The following is a 22,109-nucleotide window of genomic DNA, read 5'->3' on the forward strand; positions in this document are numbered from 1 at the left end:
GCAAAAGCACGTGGTTGCAAAAGCATTGCCTTGCTTGGAGTGGAGTGGAGTGGTGAGAAAGCAAACTGTCACAGGGTCCCCTGACACTAAATCACCCCCTTCTGCTGGGATGACTGGTTTTTCTCCACCATCCCACTGTGTGACTCTCCACAAGCCTGGCTGGGGGCGAGGAACCGGTATTCCTCCGCTAGAAACACATGAGGAAGAAAAAGATAAAGACTCTTTTAACCATGAGCGGCCAGCCCAGACTGCTATCACATGTGAGACAAACAGGAGAAGGTGAAACCACGGATGCAGACATGCCTCAGGCGGCTACGGGGCAGGCTGCCGGGCGCCATGGGCCTGAGGACACGCGAAGGCTGAGCATGTGTCCGTGGTGCCGAGGCCACCAGCACCCACCTGAGGAAGAACGGGCCTCCATGGGGATTTCCGAGCTGAGCCCCTGCCTGATAAAGGAGAGCAAAAAGCAGAAAAGTCAGGATCAGAGAAAAACCCTAAAAACCCCTTCGGCCCAGCCCTGTGTTTGCTCCTGTGCTTGCTTAATCCGCCCTGCGACAGCACCTTGATCCCTCTCAGGGTCTCTGGGTACTTCTCAGAATAAACAGCCCTCACCACTAACCCCAGGGCAAACACGCTCTGCTAGAGAGCGCTGATTTATTTATTTTATTACTCTTTCCCGTTTTATTGCTGTTTATTTCCCCTCCACGAGCATCGCCACTTGTGGAAGCAAACGCTCCCAAGGACGAATGGCAGCTCTGTGCCTTGGTGCAAGCCTCTGGAGACTTTGCTGGCTTTACCGAGCCCGGCCCGCAGCGACACCCCGCTCCGCCGGGGCGGGCCGGGCCTGCCCGCAGGGTGGAGGTGGAGGTGCCGCCGGCCCCGGCCCCGGCCCCGGCCCCGGCCCCGGCCCCGGCCCCGGCCCGGTGGGGCGGGCAGCGCGTTGCCGAGCAACCCCCGCCGGCTCACCACTTCCGCCGCGGCGGGTGCCATGGCGGCCTTTGCCGGAAGTGGTGGTAGCGGGCAGCCAATGGGCGGGCAGGGGAGGCGGGCGCGGGGGGTGGCCAGCATGGCGGGGGTCGCGGTGCTGAGGTGCTGGTGGAGGTTGGCGCTGGGCGGCCGGAGGAGGTACGGCTCCGCGGCGGCGGCAGGGCTCGCTCGGGTCCCTCGGCCCGTCGAGGGTGTCGAGTGTCTTCGTGTGTCGCCGCTCTGCGGCGGGGGGTAGCTGCTGCGGCGGTGAGGGCCGGGCCGGGCCGGGCCGGCTGCCCTCGACGAGGACCCTTCTGAGGCTCCCCCTTTCCTCCCCTCTCCCTGCGGCAGCTGCTGTTCCGCCGCGCTCTGCCGAGGCCGAGAGCTGCCGAGGCCCTTGTCAGGTCCTGCCTCTGCCGTTGGCCGTCCTCTGCGGTGGGCATCGTCCTTCTCCCAGCCCGGCCCGACGGAGAGCGACCCCAGCGAGGGACAGGTCTTCCTCAGCGAGAGCTGTGTGAAGGTAGGGACTCCGAGAGACAGCTCGGGTGCCTGTGGGATGGATTCTGAACTGCCTGGCCTGCCCTGGGCACGGAAGGGAGGTGTTTGAGTGTTCCCGAGCTTGTCCAGCAGGCCTTTTAATCCTCTTCCTTTTCTTTGCAGAGGCTGCTGGAGATCACAGAAGGCTCAGAGTTTCTCAGGCTGCAGGTGGAAGGAGGTGGCTGCTCTGGGTTTCAGTACAAGTTTTCCTTGGACACAGTTATCAGTCCTGATGACAGGCAAGGACAAAGGGATGTAGTGCTGGTTGGGTGTGACTGTTCTTTGCAAAGGTAACAAGAAGGGCATGCATGATGTGATAGTATCTTGAATTGAAGAGAAGAATCCTGTGAGATAAGGAAAGTGCTCAGGCTGTGCTTCTCTGCTGGGTCTGCAGCACAGTTAATGGTTAATTATGCTGCTTTTCTGCAGGGTGTTTGAACAAGGTGGTGCCCGTGTGGTCGTGGATGTGGACAGCTTGGCCTTTGTGAAAGGTTCCATGGTGGACTTCAGCCAGGAGCTGATTCGCAGCTCCTTCCAAGTGGTGAGCAACCCCCAGGCAGAGAAGGGTTGCTCCTGTGGGACTTCCTTCTCTATCAAAGTCTGACTGGACTTCCCATGGATGGACACTGTCTGCAGGCACTTCCTGGCAGCCTTCAGAGGGTTTTTGCTTATTCTTTTCCCAGCTGCTCCCTCTCATCTCCCTTACCCTGTAACACAGCTGTTACACATGCCTCCAGCTGTGTGTACGTCTGCACTGAGCCTGTCTCCAAGAGTGGCTGGCCTTCCTTTCGGAAACGTGAAGTAGCCAAGAGCACGCACACGGGAGCATCTTTAACACCTTGTGAGCCACCAGCCAGGTGGCACTGACTCGCCTACCCTGTCCTGAATGTGAAACTACTTAACTGCTTGTCTCTGCAAGAGATGGCTGTATATATGTGTGTGTGTGTTTATTGAAAGTTCTTACTAAAAAAAAAAAGTCTTTGAGATTGCTTGGTATTGAACCTGCATTCCCATGTGGGTAGAATCTGGGTTCTTTCAGGCTACTGTTGCTTATCCCTTGTCTTCCAGCTGAATGGGACTTGGAGTCTTGCTCCTGTACACCTCCCAGTGTTGCTGGCTCTCTGCTCCCCAGCTCACAGTTGGCTTTCCCAGATAGTTTGCTCTTCTCTTGCCCAGCAGGCTTCTCTCGATCCTAGGAACCTACAGTGGTTTTGCTGTCAGTCCCTGGGACAAAAGTTTTTACTTGTTTGGAGCAAGTGAAGCTAAAAAAATAGAGGTAGGAAGAACTAATAGCTTATTTCTTTTAATTAAAAAAAAAAAAAGAAAGAAAATGTTTGTATATGTCTAAAAATAAAATACAGAGCCCTCCACCCTCCTGTGCTATTTTAGGCTGTTCCTAAACCTGACTTGGACTTTTAGATCATACAGACTCTCATGTTTCGTAGTGCATCTGCTGCCTTCCCTTGCCAGGAGGAACAAAAGTTCGGGTGACAGGCAGAGGAGGATCTGGAGTACTACTTAAGTGTCCTCAAGTCCTTTTGACTTAGTTGTCTGAGAATCTTTTCCAGAACTTGCTTCACCATTTCATCTCTGTCTAACTTGTGCCTGGTTTGATGGAAGAATGAAGAAGCTCCTTTGCTTTTTGAAACTCTCATGGAATAGGAAATCTAGACATTTCCAGAATAACATCCTTTTGATTAGTTGTTTTTGTCATTTTTTTTTTTTTTATCTACGACTAGATGTCTTTTAAATCAAAGTGATTCACCTGCTTCTGGGTCAAAGAAAGATGGGGAAGCTATTTTTGTTCCCTCTCATGTTTTATCTGATTGTAACCAAATGGTCTAAGACTCGAGTCTTTCACGTGAGTGTGGGGCCACTGAATGACTTTGGTCTCAAGGAAATTGCTTGTTGCAAATCATGACTCCGTGCCACAGGCTTTTTTTTTGTTGTTGAGCTTCCCAAATGCATTTCACAGCACTGATTTGCCTATTGATTTCTAGCACTGAGAGAGTTGCTAGTCAGCTGATCTCAGTTTCATCTGTAGATGTTACAGGAGTTCATGTGGTCTGCTCTGACTTTGTCACGTGGGGAATATGGACAGGATTTGGACCAGCAGCACTTCTGGTTTAGGCCTTTCCACTTCCTGCAGTCACTAGTTATTTTGCTGTCAGAGGAGCTGGATTTAGCACTGTCCCATTTTGTAAAAGGATGTGATTAAAAGACTTGTCTAAATCCCTGCAGGATGTTTTGACCCTACCCTTATGCTTCCAGGTCTTGAATGTGATGTCAGCCAGAACTGCTAAACACTTGTGTAGGCAGAAGACATTAGATAAACTCAGTTTCTTTCCGTTGGGATAACTGAGCAAGGGAAGATGGCAGGAAGAATTGCTTTCTGAACCAGTTAAGTACAAATCTGTGATCCATTTCAGACAGTCTGACCTCGGTCAGGTCTCTTTTTGGATCTTTTATGGGAAATAAAAGTGCAGCAGTAGTGCTGGGGAGGTAGCAAACCAGCAGCTACCGAGATTTTTTCCCCTAAACTGAAGCCTGCCTTCAGCTTCTCTAAGCATACAGCCTTCGTCTTGAATTGCTGTTCTTAGTGAACGTAAATGTGCCGTTTCTGTTCAACCTAGCCAGATCCCACCTGCCTTCACTCACTCTGCAGTGACAAAGTAAATCAAGCAAGTGCTATGTGGAGTGCCACCCCTTTCGGAGAATCTGCCTCTCCCTCCCAGGGACTCTACACAGGATGAGGCTTTGGGTCTGCCTCTACCAGTGTAACCAGCCGCGTTGCTGGGCTCACAGGAAGCTTGCGTGTGTGGCTTGCTCTGGCTGCGGTTCTGGCAGTACTGCTCCAGCTGCACTAGGTGGACCCCTTGCGCCTTGGGAATCGCTGCGTAGGAGGTGTACAGGCATTTTCACTTCTCTGTGGGCTGCTGGATCTGCTCCGTGCAGGACTTGGGCAAGAGCAAAAGTTTCTTTTCAGCTGCCTGTTCTGCAGGCATTCTGGAGCTGAGTTCATCTGGTATTGCAGCAGTGTGGTCTCTAGATCATAGAAATTGCTAGGAGCTGGAGAGGTTCCTGCTGTACAACATGTTGCTCTTGGCCTCCTAGCCCTGCTTCCTGGGAGCAGCTGAAATCTTCTGGCCAAAGCTTCTAGTCTTCCAGTTCCCAGTAGGGAATGGGTACAAAGGGCTGTCTGTCATCTCCAGAGTCCTCCTGACTCTTAAAAAATGTCTGTCAGTACATCAGAAATTGAAAACATCTCTCCATGTTAGGAAGTCAGTAAAGGGGGTAACATTAGCACAAAGGGCTGAAGGTGACCTTGGTGAATTTTGACTGTGTAGGCAGAAAAGGCTAGATCCTGGTTCCTACAGAAGAAGGAAAAAAACCCAACCAAACAAAAAAAAAAAACCCACAAAAACTCAAGGTTTGTAAACTGAATAGCCTTAGGTGGCAGAGATGGCACCACACTGTAGGCTGTGGGGCAAAGCCAGCGATGCAAAGAGAAGAGTGCAGAGGATTAGACGGGGGATTTGGTTCTGCCTGGGCTGTGAGCGACTGCCAAAGCACGCTTGTGAGATGCCTACAGCGTGGGGATAGATGGGAGCCCTTGTACTGAACCACCGAGAAAAAGCATGAGTACGGAGCTGGAGGTGCCGCCTTCACTTCATGGAAAATGAGAAACTGCAGTGGAAAATCTTTCTCTGCTCCCACATGAAGAAGGAGGATTCTCTCAGTTCACCCACCTGACAAGGAATGAATGATCAAGAAAGATATTTATGGAAACCTATGTTAAGATGAAACTTTAAGGGGAAAAGGGCACAATCATCACTGTCACTGATGGGGGTAGAAGAGTATGGAATAGAAATCTTTACTTGGTGAGGGCTTGTTCGAGCCTGCCAGAGACTTGTTAGTAGGTGACCAGCACATCCTCAGCTTGTGGCTCTGGCTCTGTTCTTCAAATTCAGTATCTACCATCGCCTGCTAACTGTGGGTCCCTCTGCAAGGCTTCAAGCCCAGCAGTGGTAGAGAAATGGCAGATTTTTCTCATGCCCCTTTTCTCATGGTCTGGGGACGTGCATGGCAATACCATGCTCGTTTTGGTGGGCTTCTGTGTGGTATGACTTGCTACAAGAGCATTTGGGGGTGACTGCTTCTGTAAGACTGAGGGACAGCTTAGGGTGGATACTAGGGGAACAACTAGGAACAACTACCTCTCTCACCCCAAAATTTTAATCTGCAAAATTTTGTGAAGCTCAGTCCTCTCCCTTGTGAAATTCTATGTCTGTACAGAGCTGTTGGGTGAGTTGGGAAGACAGCTGGGGTGAGGAGCCAGTACCTCCAGATGACACCCACTGGGGCTTCTGCTTCGTCCACACAGCAGTATAATTTCCTGCCTTCTTAGGGCTTGTCTGAATCCAGCGCTTGGGGGAGGCATCACCAAATGGTGGAGGAGGCAATAATAGGAAGACGGAAGTGCATGAAGGAAGGCTTCTCTTCTGTGTCCCACACTGTAAAAGGCAACTGCTTTTATATCAATACTGTCTTCAGCCTTGCAAGTGTTTTGAATGTTCACTGGCAGCTGGAAGTAAAAAAGAGTGGTATAAGCCCCACTGTTCACACTCTTAGCTGGGACTGGCCAGAGGGGTTTATTTAATTTGGAGTAAGCTGTATTTCCAGGATGAGCTGCTACAGCACATGCTTGAGGACGGAACCGCGTCCAGCAAACACAGCAGTCAGGTTCATTAGCAGAGAATATGCTACAATGTGCACCATTTTGATTCTTTGTTTTCTTTGCCTGTTTTCATGCACACCAGCCGAAGTGCTCATCCAGCACTCATCATCCTCCTCTGGAATGGACCGTAGCTACAGGAGAGACTGGCAGCAGAGAAAGGGCTAACCTCACATAATGGTGCATTTGATACGACTGTCAGCCAGTCTGGAAAAAGAACCATGATTCAAGGAGACCAAGCATTGATGAGAATAAACTGCAGCCACCTGTATTGTATCAAACTCTTCCATTTGGGTCATTTGGGTCTTTTTTTTTTTTAATTATTTTTTTAAAGAGGATGAACCTTGAACCAAATGCCCTCAGGGGCTAGATGTAGAATTAGTGGTGCAGTTTGGATCTTGCTGGGTTCTGAGGGATATTTTTGCTCAGTGTGGTTTGCAGGATTAGGCAGCAACTGGCAGATATCTGCCCAGGAAACAGCTCAGTATATCACAGACTTGGGATGAGTTTAGCATCCAGCTGTGGACAGAAACGAAGCTGTTCATGACAGCAAGATGGGCCATTACTCCAAGGCTGTGATTCCTCGCCCTGTGGGGAGCAGTTTGTGCGCAGTGCTTCCTGCCTCTGGCCTTCCCAGCACTTGTATGGCTCTTAATATTTCCTGCTTGAGCGGTAAGAGTTTATGGCCCTAGTCTTTGTGGTTGATTAGAGCCCAAGTTTTTGCCCCTGTTTTAATCAGTGCTCATTTACCTTTGGCATCCTTCAGAGGAACAGAATGGTATGTCTTTCAGTTGCCATGGAAACAGTGAGACTAAATGCACATTTCCATGGCAACCTGCCATTATCTTCAGCTCTATCTGTGGGTCTCATTTTCTGACCATGGGGGTGGAGTGGTGAAAATGGAACTTCATCTCTTAAAAAAAATAAAATTAAAAAAAAAAAAAAAAGATGCTACCACCACCATCACCACCACACTTTTCCTTCTCTGGCACAGGCTTGGGGCGGAGAGAGGCCCGTGACTACTGCCACCATCCCGTGCGCTGGGGCTCTGAGGTATTGTCTTCAGCTCCTTCTCTTTTTCACCGTTCTAAAAATAGAGACGTTCAGAACAATTTGATGACAATGTTCCAGCACTTCTCTGAGCTCTTTGTTTCCTCAACTAACGCTTCCAGAAAAGGCCCTTGAAGTTAATTGAACTTTCCAATGGGTTCCAAAGGTCAATGTGCCCCAGCTCCTTTTGATCCAAAGGGCCAAGGGTTAATTACAGGATCTAAGACTCTGAGGAGAAACCTTTGTCTGCTGGGACCAGAGGTACCAGGGCAAGTCACATTAACCTTAGGAGCGAGGGACCTTCTTGCAAGGAGGGGCAGCATGGACTGCTCCAGGAGGTCGTGCCCATCAGAGAGTTAGTGATCAAAGGCGATGCTTATCAGTTTTGTGTGCGACTCAGGGGATGCAGGGGACAGAAAGCAGGTGTTTGCTGTGTAATGGGTCTCGCAGTCCCCTGGCCAGAAGTGCTCTTGGCCACTGTTAACACCTCTGCCTCCCCCAGCTACTGAGTCGAAAAAAGGACAGAATCTGCTGTACTTTGAGCAATTGCACACAGCTGTTCCTTAAGCTCATGTTCATTATTCTTGTTCTAGCTGGCTTGACCTTTAGCTAATTCCTCTTATTCATGGTCTAATCTTGGTTACTGAGAGAGAAAGCTTGTGTCTTGCACTGCTCTAGCCTGATGCAATAGAGTGATCCATGGACAGGATGCGGTAGAGCTCTCCTTCCACATCTGTCCCACTAGCCTTTCACAGGTGGTGAAGCAGAGGACAATAAAGCTTTCTCTGCTCAAGAGTTAGCATGGAGGCAGATGAGGTCTTCAGAACAGGTTGGCCAGGTGAGGCAGCTGCTGCTCAAGCACAACTCTTTTCCTTGCTGCAGTCTACCACAGCGCTGATTGCACGTGGCAAAGAGCTGTCAAAGTCGGCCTGGGTTTGTGTTGTTTCATCAAGGGGAAAACAAAAACTGGAGAGCCCTGTACATTGCTGAACTTGCAGGATTTTGCCCTGGAAGAATTACTGCCTGTACACACTGCTCCCAACCAGGTTTGGTTGGGAGCTGTTGCTTTGAAGACACTGAGAATGGTCTCTGAGATGTGGGGACCTCCCTCCTGAGCTGAGGTGCTGAACACTGGCACAAACTCTGCATAGTTTGCCTGGACAGAAGTTTGCCAGAGGATGTGCTCCCCATGCCAGGCCAGACTGGCTTGGCTGTGGCAAAGGGTACAGAGGAAGGTTTGCTGAATGTGCTCTGTGTGCAAGTTGGTGGCTGCCCTCTGGCTGCTGTGGGGAGCAGTGTGCTCTGATGACCTGCTGCACAGCAGCCTGAGAGCAGGGACAGCCTGGGCTCCTCCTGCTGAGGACTGCTTCAGGCTGGCGGGCTTGTGCCATGGGCTAGAACCATAAGAAGGGTTGCTTGTGGGCTCGGTCATAGCCCTGCTGCTGTGGCCTGCAGAGCTGCATAGCCAGGGTGGCTTTAGGCACTTCCCCTCATGTCCATAATGGCTGAGCAGGTGTTGACTGAGGAATCAGCGCAGCCCTTCGTTCAGCTTCTCCTTGGCACACAGGGTCAAGTCTCCTTGCCAGCGTCCTGCGCTCTGTCTAGGTGAGGGTGGCCATGCTCTGGCCAGCACGCCCCGGCAGGCTGCGTGGCAGGCTTCTCCTTGCCTTCCTGCCTACCCATGCACACCTGCCACAAACTTCAGACCTGGAAGATTCATGTTAAATATAGAAACTTTTCAGGGAAGAGTTAATAGCATTTGGAAAAGAAAAATCGGTAGCTGCCTTTGGTGACAAAGGCAGAAATAATGGGGTGATGCTATTGTTAGCAGAACTTTATCTACCAGTGCCGGCAAGAGCTTAGTGGGGAGCAGGGAAGCAGTGGGACCATGTGGCAGATCCCTCAGCCTCTTAATAAAACACTTCCCCTTGCTGTTGCTGTCCTATGTTGCCAGATAACAAGCACAGACCAGAAATAGGACTGCTGTAGTGAAAGAAGTTACTTAATCCTCTTCGAGCTAAGCAAAAATGTATCAGTAAAGAGCCAATTCACAGGGCAGAGCTGAATTATGCAGGAGAAAATTGTGTCTGCAAATCAAATGGAGCTCCAGCACTGTGAGAGCACGAAGACAAAACAGGCTGATATGGGAGAAGGGAGAATAGCCCAGAGAGATGCTCAGGGGTGGAAGGCAACAGGAGGTATTTGCTGACCCTCCCCCAGCTCCGCCACCGAAACACAGGTTTGTGGATGGATGTGGGTGTCAGAAAGCAGGAGAGCACTTACAACACTATGGTATCGTAAGAGGCAAAAGAACCTGGTGAGACCTGGGAGCCACTGAGAAGAGAAGAATTAGTGAAGGGACAGGGTGTAGGTCATGTAGAGAAAAGCGAACAGGATGGAGGAACAAGGAGTGAGCAGCCAGACCGAGGGGATGCAGGGGCTGAGCAGAGTACGTGCCCATGGCTGTACCCACTGGGCAACTGCTCCCTTGAGATACTGCCATGGGGGTGCCAGATTCATGAAGCACTGGACCACTCTGCTTTGCTCCGGCTGAACTTTGGATGGCAACAGCCTGCAGGGAAGGACCTTCAGCAAAGAGAAAGTGCCAAAGTTTCAGAGATGAAAACTAGATGTGCCAAAGGACTGGAAAAATCACCTTTTCAAGGATTAGGCTCCCCCTGACCTGGAGAAAAGGCAGCAGATCTGAAAAGCAAGAGTACACAGAGCGCTTTGGTCAATGTGTTACATGCTTAGGAGCATGGGCTGGTTCTCCAGAAGAGTAAGGGCTCTTGTTGGAAGGAGTTGAGGAACAGACTTCTGCTGCTTGAGGACGCCCTCTTCTACAATACACTGGGCATTGCAGGTTGATGTCCTCTCAATCCATGCTGGGTGTGATAATTGTACAGGGAAGATGAGACCACTAGAAGTGTCAGGTTGGGAGGGCTTCCTAAAGACTGGGGCTTGAGGAGGGGAAAGGGAGATCCTAGGACCCCTAAGGCTGATCCAGACACAAAGTAGTTCAGCAGAAGAACAGCTTATGGAGCTTATTGAGAGAATTGTTTATCTCAAGACAAAATGAGGGCACACCTTGCACAGTGTACACCGCACTAGGCACAGAGAGGTCTCACTCTGCCTGAGCTGCTCACCTAATGCTCAGGTGTGAAGGCCTCGCTGCACATGACCCTACAAGCTGCTTCTGGCCCAAGGGAACCTGACCGCATCCTTCTAGGGATGCTGATTTGTGTCGCTTCCTTTGGAGTCTGTGCTCCCTTTTCCCCCTCCCCTCCTGCTCATGTTTTCCAGATGCATTTGATTTATACACACTCATTCCCTTCCTCACAGGAATGAGTTTTGGTGCGTGTCGGTTGCATGAGAGAAAAATTGATTGTGCAGGCTGCAGAGCAAAGCAGCTGGGATCTTTCTTAGGAGAGCTGCAGTCGTTAATTATAGGAGTCTAACTAAACCATGGCTCAGGCAAGAAGCATTTTCTAGGTCTCCTTCCTTTCTTTTGTACCTCCTTGCGCAGGTTGTCACATCAAAGCCAGAATTAGGGGACGACTAAAAACGACACCCACCTTTTTGAATAAAAATGGGATGCCGAGTGCCAGGGAACAGCTCCCTTTCTGGCTCCCTCCTCTCCCAAACTAGTGTGAGGGGCACCGCACCTCTCCCCGGTGAGGGCTGCAGACAGTACTTGTCCGTCCCTCGGGCCCACTCCCGCTTCTTCCCTGCCTCAGGCAGCACGGTGAGTCAGCTGCTGTCTTACTAAAGCCTCCCGGATCTGATCTGAGCACCAGCCTCCTCTCCCCGGCTCAGGTCTGTGCAGCTCGGCCAGTACCTCAGGGTGGCAGGTTCCCCAGGGGTCCATTTTATCAGCAGAGCCACCGCAGAGCTGGGCATTTCCATCCCAAGCAGCCTCACGTGTGCATTGCAGGCAGAGCTGGCAGGACTGGAAAGGATTTTTCTCTGTATGAATTTAGCCCAGGGGAAAGCGAGTCGGGGAAGAGATGGAGAAAACATAACCTGGACGTCCTTAAAAGCCTAATACTCCCTGTGTGTGTGCCCTGCTGATACGTTTCTGGGTGGTGATCTCAGTACAGGCTGTGCTGTTGCCCTGTTGCAGAGACTGCCTGCACAGATAACCTCGTCTTAACATCGCCCGCTTGCTCACAACCTTTGCTCGTGTCACTTCGTGACCTGTAATACCGAGATAAGAGCGCTTTCCGCAGCAGGAGACTGCCTGCATTAACAACTAAGCGATACTAAGAGGAAAGAGGGTAACGAACAAATCTAGGGTAGATAAAGCATATTTGGTCCTTTGCAGAAGAAAGTTACGTGTGTTTTCCTCAGTTTCACAGGGCTGCCAGGAGATGTTTGTGCCTAGCCAAGGGAGGTACTGTCATCAGAAGCTGATTTCGGTGCCCCAGATGGATACTCCTGGCCTTTCGCTGGGGTCTGGGCAGGGAGAGAAAGGAAGAGGGGCACCGGCTTGCTAATTAAGGGGCTTTCTCTCTCTGCTGCCTTTCTGTTGCTCAGAGGGGGAGGCAGAACTGGTGCCTGATGAGAGCCTTTTGCCTGCACTGGGACCCCTCTTAAAAGCTGCTAAACATTAAAAAAAAAAAAGAAAAAAAAATCTGCGAGTGCTTTGATAGTCCTCACAAGAAAGTGAAACAGAAGACCCTTTGAGCTACATGTATAAGAAAAAACCTCTGTACATCGCTGGGGGAAGAAAGGCTGGCGGAGCCGAAATCTGGCAATGGTCCCCAGCTGGCGAGGGAGGTGCTTTTTTGCCGAGAGCTCTTGTCACGACTGATGCAAAGAGAGAGAGAGAGGAAAAGCGCAGGATCCTCTTCAGGCAATAACTAGCACCTCAAACCCACTGAGGTGGCGGTGGGATGGGGAAGGCAAACCAGCGTTCATCCTCTGTCTCCACTCAGGGGCTTGGCCCTGGGCTCACTCCAGCGGAGTCGCCCAGCCTCACCGCATCACCCCTCCTCCTGCGGGACCCCTTCCCCTGTGGGAGCAGGGTGGTGGGATGAATGCTACCTCAGCCAAGTAGCATCCCCCTGCTCTGCATCCCCCTGGGTTTCCATAGCAATCGATGGTGTCAGCTGCATGGGGAAGCTGATGGAGGATGGAGGGAAATGGTTTCTCTCCATCCTGGGCCAGTGGTGGGGTGGGTGGATAAAAGGAGCATCCTGATGCTCCTGATGGAGGTAGCAGGATCTGGGCTGCCCTAGTTCACCCCCAGCCAGGCCAGGGCACGAGGGTGTGATGGCAGTGTGTAGCCCCCGAGGGGCTCTGAGGGGCAGGTTTTGGGGGACTCCGTGCACCTCAGAGCCAGCCCCACACACTCCCTGCCCTGCCAGGGCACCCTCGCGGGGCTACTGCTACTGAACAGATGCCACCCCTGATTTGGTGTCCTCTCCTCCCGCAGCCTGCATCTCTTTCCCCCACAGCCTGTTCCATTTTTTCCCTCTTGGAGCATTGTCGGTCAATAGAGTCAGAAATTAATCTTTGGCTTTAATGGAAAACACGATGTTGGGGCTGGAGAGGCCCAGGCAGCCTTGAAAGCAGCATTTTTATTCCCAGGATGGAGGAATGGGGCAGTGGAGTAAAATTCCAGGGAAGGAGAGAGGGCTCAGGCGACAGAGGGGAGTACAGGTATCTAAGGCAGTGCCCCAGCAAGAACAGGAGAGTCCTAGGAGCGCTCCGTGTACCCTCAGCACCATGGGGAAAGTGGGTTTCATCATCTGCTAACCATCCCTACCCCTCTCCACACAGATAGGAAGAAGGGGTAGACCTGCCCATTCAAACAAAATAGAAAACTTAGGAAGGACTTTCAGAAAATAAAGTAGAAATGTCAATTTGAACCCCCATTGTTTCATATCATTTAGCATTAAAAATAAAATAAAGTTAAAAGACAGGTCAGCTTTGAGATGGAACTGTCATGTTGAAAGACAGCCAAGCTACTTCATTTAGAAAATGTCTAAACAAAATGTTTTGACATTTTCAGGAAAAAATTATCCCATACATTTTCAGACAAAACTTGCTAACAAATGTGACTGAAAAGTTTGCCATTCTGAAAACTGCGCGTTGAGGCAAGCTTGGCACCATGTGCCAAACATGTTTCATACACTCTTGGGCACAAGCCAGGGATCCAAAGCACAGCGGTGCCGGGCAGAGCCCAGAGAGCTGCCCAAGGAGCGGGGCTGCCCGCGGATGCTGGGCGCAGGCTGGGCAGGTCCTGGCCGTGCCCAAGGCAGCTCCATGTGGCTGCTTTGGGGTTTCACCCTGACCTGGCTCCTGCCAGCACCTCTCTGCCTGCGGTGGGAAGGACGGATGGCAGAAGGCACAGGCACCCACGGGTTGATGTGCCTGCTCCTGCTTTTGGCTCAAGCCACAGCTCTGCTGCAGGGGTGAAAACTGGGGCCCTGATCATTTTTAGCATATGATGATGGGAAAAGGAGCTACAAATAAGCAAGAGCCATCCTTCAATGGCTCATACAGCGTGGGGAAGAGAAACACAGAGGTTTCTGGGATAATCACATTCCCAAAGGGATTCTTAGGCAGCCTGAGTGCATGATTTCCTAAGAGAGAGGATCAGGCACAGGCACAGAATACAGTATCCCTGCCTGGCCTATTGACAAGCGTACATGCTTTTCAGCACGAGATTAGATGTTAAGAGGAAATTGCCATTTACAACGCAGCGTACCAGCGTTCGCTGAGACCTCCGGTCTCGCGTGGCACCTCTGCTCTCAGCACCAGCTGCAGTACGGCTTCAGCCACCCACATCCCTCTCCCCCATTCCTATCTCGGACCCCTGGCATCTTAGAGAGGCTAAGAGCATGTGCTGGGGGGGATTTCACATTTGCCCACAGTAGGCAGGGCTGGGCTGTCTGGGCTTTTTTCAATCTCGATAAAGCAGATCTTTACAAGGCATGCCCCTGGGGCAGGAGGGTGACCAAAGCCAGTGCCAGGCAGGACCCCCTGCATCATTTCATGGCTTAAATAGCTTACCACCTGCCCATCTCAACAGCCTGTTCTGGCACACTGGGAGACGTGAGAGTCTCTGACCTATTTCCATTAATTCAGCATTTTCCCCATCTTCACCACTTCTGCTCCTGCAGCCTGGAGGAGGGAAGGAGCGGCTTCGTGGAGGAAGTGTGGGGAAAATGCATCTGCAAAGGTAAGAGAGAAAAAAGCAAGCAGCAGATGTGACTCGAGCTGTCTGCGAATCCCTGGAGGGAGCGGAGGACTGCTGAAAGCATCTCCTCTGAAGCAGCTCGCTCCCGGGAATGCCTCGTCTCGCTGCAACAGGCTCGACACCAGCGGTCCCAAACCAGTGGCTGCAGGAAGGCAGTGAGAGCACGATGCGTGCCCTGAGGACCTCTCAGCCCTGACAGCTGCCAGGGACTTTTTTCTTAATTCACAGTAGGCTTCAGGGTAAACACCCCTCCCTTCTAGGGGGCTGAAATGTCCCCCAGGGCCTGTCTGCTCCAAACTAATCCATACATAGCAGCAGAAGATAGCGATAAAGCTTCACCCCCGGGGTACAAGTCTTCCCTCTATAGTTATTCCTGTTTTAATAGAAAATAGCCCCAGAAATAAAGCTGGCTCCTGCCCGTAGCCTGGGCCAAGACTCCTTGCAGCAGCCCAGGACCATGGCTGGGTGCATGGTGGCCGCCGTGGCAGCTCTGTAACCTGGAGCAGAGGGATGGAGAGGCAGAGCAGCTGTGCTCACTGCTCGCTTGGCTCCCAGCGCCGCTGCCTGCAAAGCCTTTCAGAAGAAAACGCTGTTTGTTCTGACATTTAGAATAGATTAAAAATCGTTACAGGCTCTTCTGGAACATTTTAGAAGGTGAAGCTATTGATTTAAAAACTCAACATCAGTTTTGTAAGAGAGGTGAAATCTGCCCGACTTCCTCCCGTGAACACGAGTGCCTGGTCCTGGCTGACAGCAGGAGGACATTTATCACCACGGAGCCTTCCATCCACAGTTCATCTCAGTTCTACTCCCAAAAGCCTCCTGCAAGGCAGAGGATGTTCAATCTCTTCCACTTTTTTGAGTAATGTCATGAGGGCTGACACCACTGTCTGCATGCCAAGTGTTTGTGCCATCAGGGAACTGGTGGCCCGGTCCTCAGCGCCCCACATGTCACCTCCTCCCCTGTCCCCTGGCTTTTTGCACACTGAAGGCCCTGTGTTCAAGGAGCAACTTCATGCCCATCATTTATTTTTCCTCCTGACTTTGCTGCCTCACTCTCAGATGCCATTTCCCCTTGGCACAGCATAGCATCCCACTTTGGCTTGTCATCCTGGTGGCAATTAATAGCTTTAGCGGTTTCAGTCTAAGCAAAGGCAAATTTCTTTCCCTCCTCTTCATGCCTGTTTCACCACCTGCATGCTCACCTGCTCCAGCTTTGGTTGCAGAGTTGGAGAACTTCCCAGATTTTCTTCATTTGAGCTTTGCCCCATTGTCTCCCAGGATTGCCAAGACCTCTGCTTTCCTTGCCAGTCGGCCTCTTTGGGAGACCAGGGGCATCCAGCCTACCTTGGTGAGTACATGGACTTTCTAGGTACCTGCAGCCACCGTTGAGGACAGAGGTGCTCAAACATGCGTGTCCCTGCCATGACATGGGTGTGTGTCTCATCTTGTCTTCAAGAGCTGGCTGTGCTGTGGCAAAGCCCATTTTGCACGGTCCCATGGCAGCAAGAAAGCCAGAAAGCAGAGAAAGTGGTGCAGACGTTAGTCCTGAGGGATTTAGGCAATACCTCTAGCGAAGACTGTTTGCTGCACTGAGATGAGGCACCAAAGATAGCACCGCAGTGCTACATCTGACACAGGGTGACAGCCAAGTTTTTGCTAGCTTAAACAGACCCATGTGCCATGATAACTTCCGCTTGACTCTGATTTTCTTTATCAGTCTGGGTGTCTTGGGCCCCTGACTACAAGAAAGACACTGAGGTGCTGGAGCGTGTCCAAAGAAGAGCAACGAAGCTGGTGAAGAGTCTAGAGGAATGGCTGAGGGAACTGGGATTGTTTAGCCTGGAGAAAAGGAGGCTGAAGGGAGACCTTATCGCTCTCTACAGCTACCTGAAAGGAGGTTTTAATGAGGTGGATGTTGGTCTCTTCTCCCGAGTAACAGGTGATAGGATGAGAGCAAATAGCCTCAAGTTGCACCAGGGGAGGTTTAGCTTGGATATTGGGAAAAATTTCTTCACGGAAAGGGTTGTGAAGCATTGGAACAGGCTGCCCAGGGGGGTGGTGGCGTCATCATCCCTGGAGATATTTAGAAGATGTGTAGATGTGGTGCTTAGGGACATGGCTTAGTGGTGGACTTGACAGTATTAGGTTTACAGTTGGACCCAATGGTCTTAAAGGTCTTTTCCAACCTAAATGATTCTATGTTTCTCTAATTCTTGTGATGAAGGAGCAGAGGTGGTGGGGTGCTGGGTAGTGCTGGCTCGGGACCACACTGCCCTCCAGGTGCTGAGTGGGAGGATGAGCATCTCACACTGCCCCAAGCATCCTCTCCCTGCTCACCGCCAGATGCCAGCCAGCTGTGCTTGGGCACTGCACAGAGCTCTCTCAGGGCATGAAATCTCCCAGGCAAAGCTCCTCAGAGCACCCCTGTGTCTGTCAGGAGCAGCCAGGTCCCCCCTTCGGTGACATTAATGCAATGACCTGCAGGAGTGCTCAGCCCCTCAAACTTCTTCCGTCAGCAGAAGTGAAACGAAATTGCTTCTACTGCTGGCTCCGAAGCGAGCTCATATCTCTTGGCCCCTAATCAAGGCAGATATGAAATTTCTTATCTGTTAAGTAAAACGGTGCTGCACTTCAATCCATCCAATTATTTTTTTCCAGTAAAAAAAGTGAATGAGGGGGCTGGCGGGGCCAGCTGCGGGAACTTATGAAGTCAGCAGTGTGCTGGCAGTGGGGGGGGCCCCGTCCCGGCAGGGATGCAGCACCCCACACAGGACCAGCCAAAACCACACCAAAGTACGTGTTCTGCCGGCTGGCACAACTCAGCTTGTGGGTGTCAGGCTGGCAGGCAGGACCTTTGTAGCTTGCTGCCCACCAAGGTCATGCCCAGGAATCCCCCGCACATGGCCACAGATCTGTCCCCCCTACTTTGGCCTGGAGCAGGGACACTGCGGGCTGTGAGCGCTCTGCTCTGCACTCACAAAGCAGACATCAATCTGTCTTCAAGGCCAGCAGAGCTTCCCTTGAAGACCTGTCCAGAGGGGACCCATCCACCTCCAAGTGGGGGTCTGTGCTCGCCCCCACAGCCTGGGAACCACCTCTAGCAAGATCATGGGAGCTAACCCAACAGAGACAGCAAAAGCCAATGGCAGCAAAGCAGCTTTCCCATCCTGGGTCAGAACTGAGAGATGTCTAACAGCATCTGATGCCTGGATCACCCAGCTCCAGCATTTCTCCCTTCCTAACAGCTACCCACCTCTCCTCTTCCTCAAGCTGTGTGAGGGATTTCACTGATGGTCCATGTAGGACCACTGTGGGTAATTACAAGCTGCACACAGCTGTGAGAACGCGACCTTGGAGGGGGGAGCTAGGAGGGTTGTTATCTCGGAGAGGGGAGCTAGGAGGGTTGTTATCTCGGAGAGGGGAGCTAGGAGGGTTGTTATCTCGGAGAGGGGAGCTAGGAGGGTTGTTATTGAGCAGTGTGTTGCTGCTACCCAGGAACCGCTGTTAGCCAGCAGGGCATGTACTTGGCAGGCCTTGCTGCGTGCGCTGGCCATGTGTGCACCAACACCTGGTCAGTGCTCTGCCACTGAATCTGCTGAGGGGATAAACAGAGGCAGCTCATAGCGGACAGAGAGAGAAAGAACCCAGAGCACACTCGATGAACAACAGTGGACGCCCTGAAGGTGCTGCGCCTAACTCCCCTCTCTGCTCTGACCCCACTGATCGTGATCCTCCTGCTCAGCGGTGTCTCCGGCTTAGTTGGGTTGGTAAGACTCTCACAAAGGGAAAACAATACGCTGGTAACAGCTCATGCTAGGAACTGTAACTGCTTCCGCTAGTAACTGCTTATGCAAGATTATAATAGAGCAATAAATACTGTTGTGCTTTTAAATATCATATGCTGGGTGAACTTTGTGCATAGGAATCCTACGAACCGGCAACACAAGCCTCCGAAGTCAGTGTGAGGCAGGATCAGAAAAGGTGGCCTGGCCACATGTGGCATTTATGTGTCGGCATCTGGAAGCCCCAAACCAGGGATGGGGGCACAAAGGCAAGGGAGGCAGCAGATGAGGAGGAACAAAGATGGGACCAGAAGGCAGGAGAAGGGAAGAGGACACAGGAGTCCTGCAGAAAGGAGAAAAGGGAGATGGGCGGAAGAGCTCTTGAAGGAGAAGTGACAGGGGAAGGTAGCAAAGGAGAGATAAAAATGAGACAAATGAAGTCATCTCAGAAGAGTCCTCCCTGCATTGTCCTGCTTGCAGTCATGCTGGGGAGAAGCCCTGGCATTGATTTACTGGGTGCTGCAAAGGCTGCAGCCCCTTCCCCATTACTCCTGTAACCATCCCTGGACCCCAAGACACAGGCTGGGAGGGAGGAAGGCCTCCTTTCTTTAGCTCTGCCCTGCAGGCTGAGCAGGCCCCTGGAGGGGGTGCCCACAGCTCAGGCTCTCGCAGCGGTGGGGCTAAAGACGGAGTTGGGGACAGCTCCATCCACCCCTGGGGACCTAGGTGCTCCTTAGGTGCTCAGAGCAGCACCAGTCAAGTCTTCCTTCCCTTCCCCTTGCACCTCGTTGTTCACTTGCTGCTGTGCTCTGCCAGCACCCCGCTGTACCCTCAGATCCTCCTGCATCACTCCCCCTGCTCCCAGCCAGAGCTCCCTCGTCCCAGTGGCTCTGCCAAAGCCGCTCCTGGGCCCCGTTCCCCAGCTCCTCTAGCCCTTACGGGGTCACCTTGACAGGATGGCATGCCATGCAGTGCCCTGTGCATCCCGGGCAGTGGGCGAAGGGTGCCAGTGCATCCCTGCAGTCTCCTGGATCCTTCCCGGCACATAAAAAGTGCAGAATAATTCAATGCACTTCGGCAGCTAACATGCATACCGTCACCAGTTAACTCTGAAACCGTTTTCAGGGAGGGATTTGCAAGCTTCTGCGTTAGCAGGGAAAGAAAGAGAAGCCTGTTCGTTCAGGGTAGAAAAAGTTGATCTCTATCTAATTGACAGAAATAGCGATTAACAGTTTTTTCTCTAATCTTCTGAATTCCCAACTTTGAGTGAAGTCTGGAGTCTTTCTTTTCTGACTGAGGTTGTGTGAAAGGTTTGGGGGAAACCCAGCATCTTTGCTCTCTGACATAAGGCAGGAGGGTAGGAATTCTGCCCTCGACCAGGAGCTCCGGTGGGATGCTCAGCACTTATCCCAGCAGGGAAATCTCAATTAAATACCTGTTGGACTCAGGGAGCAGGCGTGCGAGCACTAGGAGACCGCCCTGGAAAGGCAGCCTTGTTCCTGGGAAAAGCAACGCTGCAGACTTTCTCCAAGGTGGTTTCCACCATTGTCTAAAAGGTTTTCTCTATTTAAATGTTAGCAGTGAAATGGATTTGCTCTTGAATCCTCTCACTGAGCAGCAGGGAAATTAATGCAATAAAAATGTAGCTATGTAGAGCAGTTCTTCACTGACCTCTTGGCTTTCCTCTGTTGGTAGGCTTTGAGTCTGAGTGGGATTAATGGGGTTTCCTTCCCCATTAAAGAGGCAGGCTGTTGCTCACACCCTGCCCACCTACAGCTGAGCCGAGCTTACACTGTAAGCCTGCCTGACGCTGCCGACACTGCCTGGATAGAAACAATGGGCTGGACAAAATCTAATATTGGGGAATAGGAGGGTCCTGATTTTCTGTGATCCAGTTCCAGCCTGGGGGCCTCATTTGGGCCCTGGGTCATGCAGCATCCCTTGTCTTTTAATACCTCTGGGAACCTCACCATAGCACCTCACAGGGAGGAAGGATTTTTTGGGAGGAAGGAATGAAGTGCTAAAATCTGTCTTTAATACCCGACTCATAAGATGGACTTAAGCATTTTTCCTGCCCCCTGCCCTTTTATTTTTTTTTCATTACTTTGTGACTCATTATTAATTATTAGAGCAAAAATACCCATGAACGAAAAGGAGCGATTCAATACCCAGAAACCTTAGGCCAGTCCTCTGGTGGAAGAGCACTTTAAACGCTAAGGGAAATATCCCATGTACGGGCTTCCTTTCAGACAGAAAACCCATATATGTTATCAAAAGTAAGCAAACAGGTATGAACTGGCTTGACCCATGGAAAACAGAGACAAAGTGAGGGAGACAGCCTGTTGCCTTGAGAAACCAGCCCCTAAAAAGAGCTGAAACACACATATGTTGCCAAAGTGTCTCTTTTTCACAGGCAGCGCTTGCTGGTAAAAGTCCTCCTGACATGACATTTCAAACAATTGCATTTTAGACCAGCCCGGCTCAAGAGCACACAAGGGAGGCATTGCTCTGAGCTTCGCTCTAAATAATGCACGTGGATCGCTTCGCAAAATAACTGCGGGTGACCTCCTGTCTGTCAGCCTGGCAGTGCTGGGCGAGTAATGGCCCCTCGGCTGCTGCTGGCAGGGGCATTCTCATCCGAAAAAATCAAGGCCACAGTGTAAGAGCATCCACATTGTTGGGGAAAACAGCCTGCTGAGAATTGTGGTCCTAAATTTTAAAAAAAGGAGGTTTAATGAGAAAGAACATGATTAATAATTAAAAAAAAAAAAGATATGAGCTCTGGCTAGTAGCCATCACAGGTAACACCCCGATTAGGGAGCCCGTGATGCTGATGCTCCATGCTGAGCCTTCTCCTGCCATGCTTAGAAGTTATTCCAGCCTAATACAAGTTCTCCCAAAAATTAGGGTGCAGACATGGTGGACAGCCACACCATGCTGACTGTCTTTATCCCTCACCAACCAAAAAAGTCTTTGACGAAGCAGCCAGGGCTTCCTCCCACCTGCGGCAGTGCACAGCAGCCATCTCAGAAACTGCTCATCCTTCAGCAGCGATGCTGTGGGGCTGAGACCCACGTCCTGTCCTGGGCAGAGGTTGCACAATTCCCCTCAGGCCGCAGAGATCCCATTTTCATGAGCGGGAGCTGCACTCTTCCTGGTATTTACAGACAAACAGAGGTACAGGGAAATGCTAACCGCTGGCTTGTCACTTTGACAGCAGTGTTTTCTTGATGGCCTGTCAACTGCTGATAACAGCAACGTCCTCACGCTTAGGAGCACAAGTCACAGCATAAAAAATCCCATGCTCTTGTCTAAGGTTGAGTGGCGGAGAGAGACGAAACTGGGTCATTGCTGCTGCAGATTTGTCGGCGAAGTTGAGGGCACATTCAGCAGAACGGTGGTGGCTTGTGAAGGCTCTAATTCCACGACTTTGATGGGCCTCACAAACGTATCATGGCCTTGATGAGCTACGGGGCTGGGGCAGTGAGATGTGCAAATCGCTGACAGCAAAAAGCAGAAAGGAAACAATAAATACTGATGTCCTCTAACAGGAGGACTGCTGCTTCAGTTACCTTGATGACTGGTGGAGAAGCACTGGGTTTGGTGAAAAACCATGCGTTAGAAATCAGGTCCAGGTAAGGCTTCTGCACACCCCAAGGCAGCGGTCTTAGGAAAGGATGGGTCCTGCACTGAGGGCAGAGGCAAAACTGGGAAAGCAGGTGATGAAAGCACCCACCTGCCTCCTGCACCGCAGAGCCGGGGAGGAATCGGTGCAATAAAGAGCAATCTGGTCATATGTATTTTCACAGCATCGAGGTCTTCCCAAGGA

At 51.3% G+C, this 22,109-nt stretch overlaps 1 protein-coding gene across 1 annotated transcript; it reads left to right on the forward strand.

The window, feature by feature from the left end:
* The first annotated feature begins 988 nt into the window (after positions 1-988).
* ISCA2 (iron-sulfur cluster assembly 2) lies at positions 989-2,873 on the forward strand. The gene is made up of 4 exons (XM_086749695.1): positions 989-1,125; positions 1,318-1,486; positions 1,627-1,742; positions 1,933-2,873. The coding sequence occupies exons 1-4, from the start codon at positions 989-991 to the stop codon at positions 2,105-2,107; spliced, it is 597 nt and encodes a 198-aa protein (XP_086605821.1). The 3' UTR covers positions 2,108-2,873.
* The last annotated feature ends 19,236 nt before the right edge of the window (positions 2,874-22,109 follow it).

Source organism: Chlamydotis macqueenii, chromosome 5, assembly GCF_036417535.1.
Source record: "Chlamydotis macqueenii isolate bChlMac1 chromosome 5, bChlMac1.mat, whole genome shotgun sequence".
In the NCBI taxonomy this organism is placed as follows: domain Eukaryota; kingdom Metazoa; phylum Chordata; class Aves; order Otidiformes; family Otididae; genus Chlamydotis; species Chlamydotis macqueenii.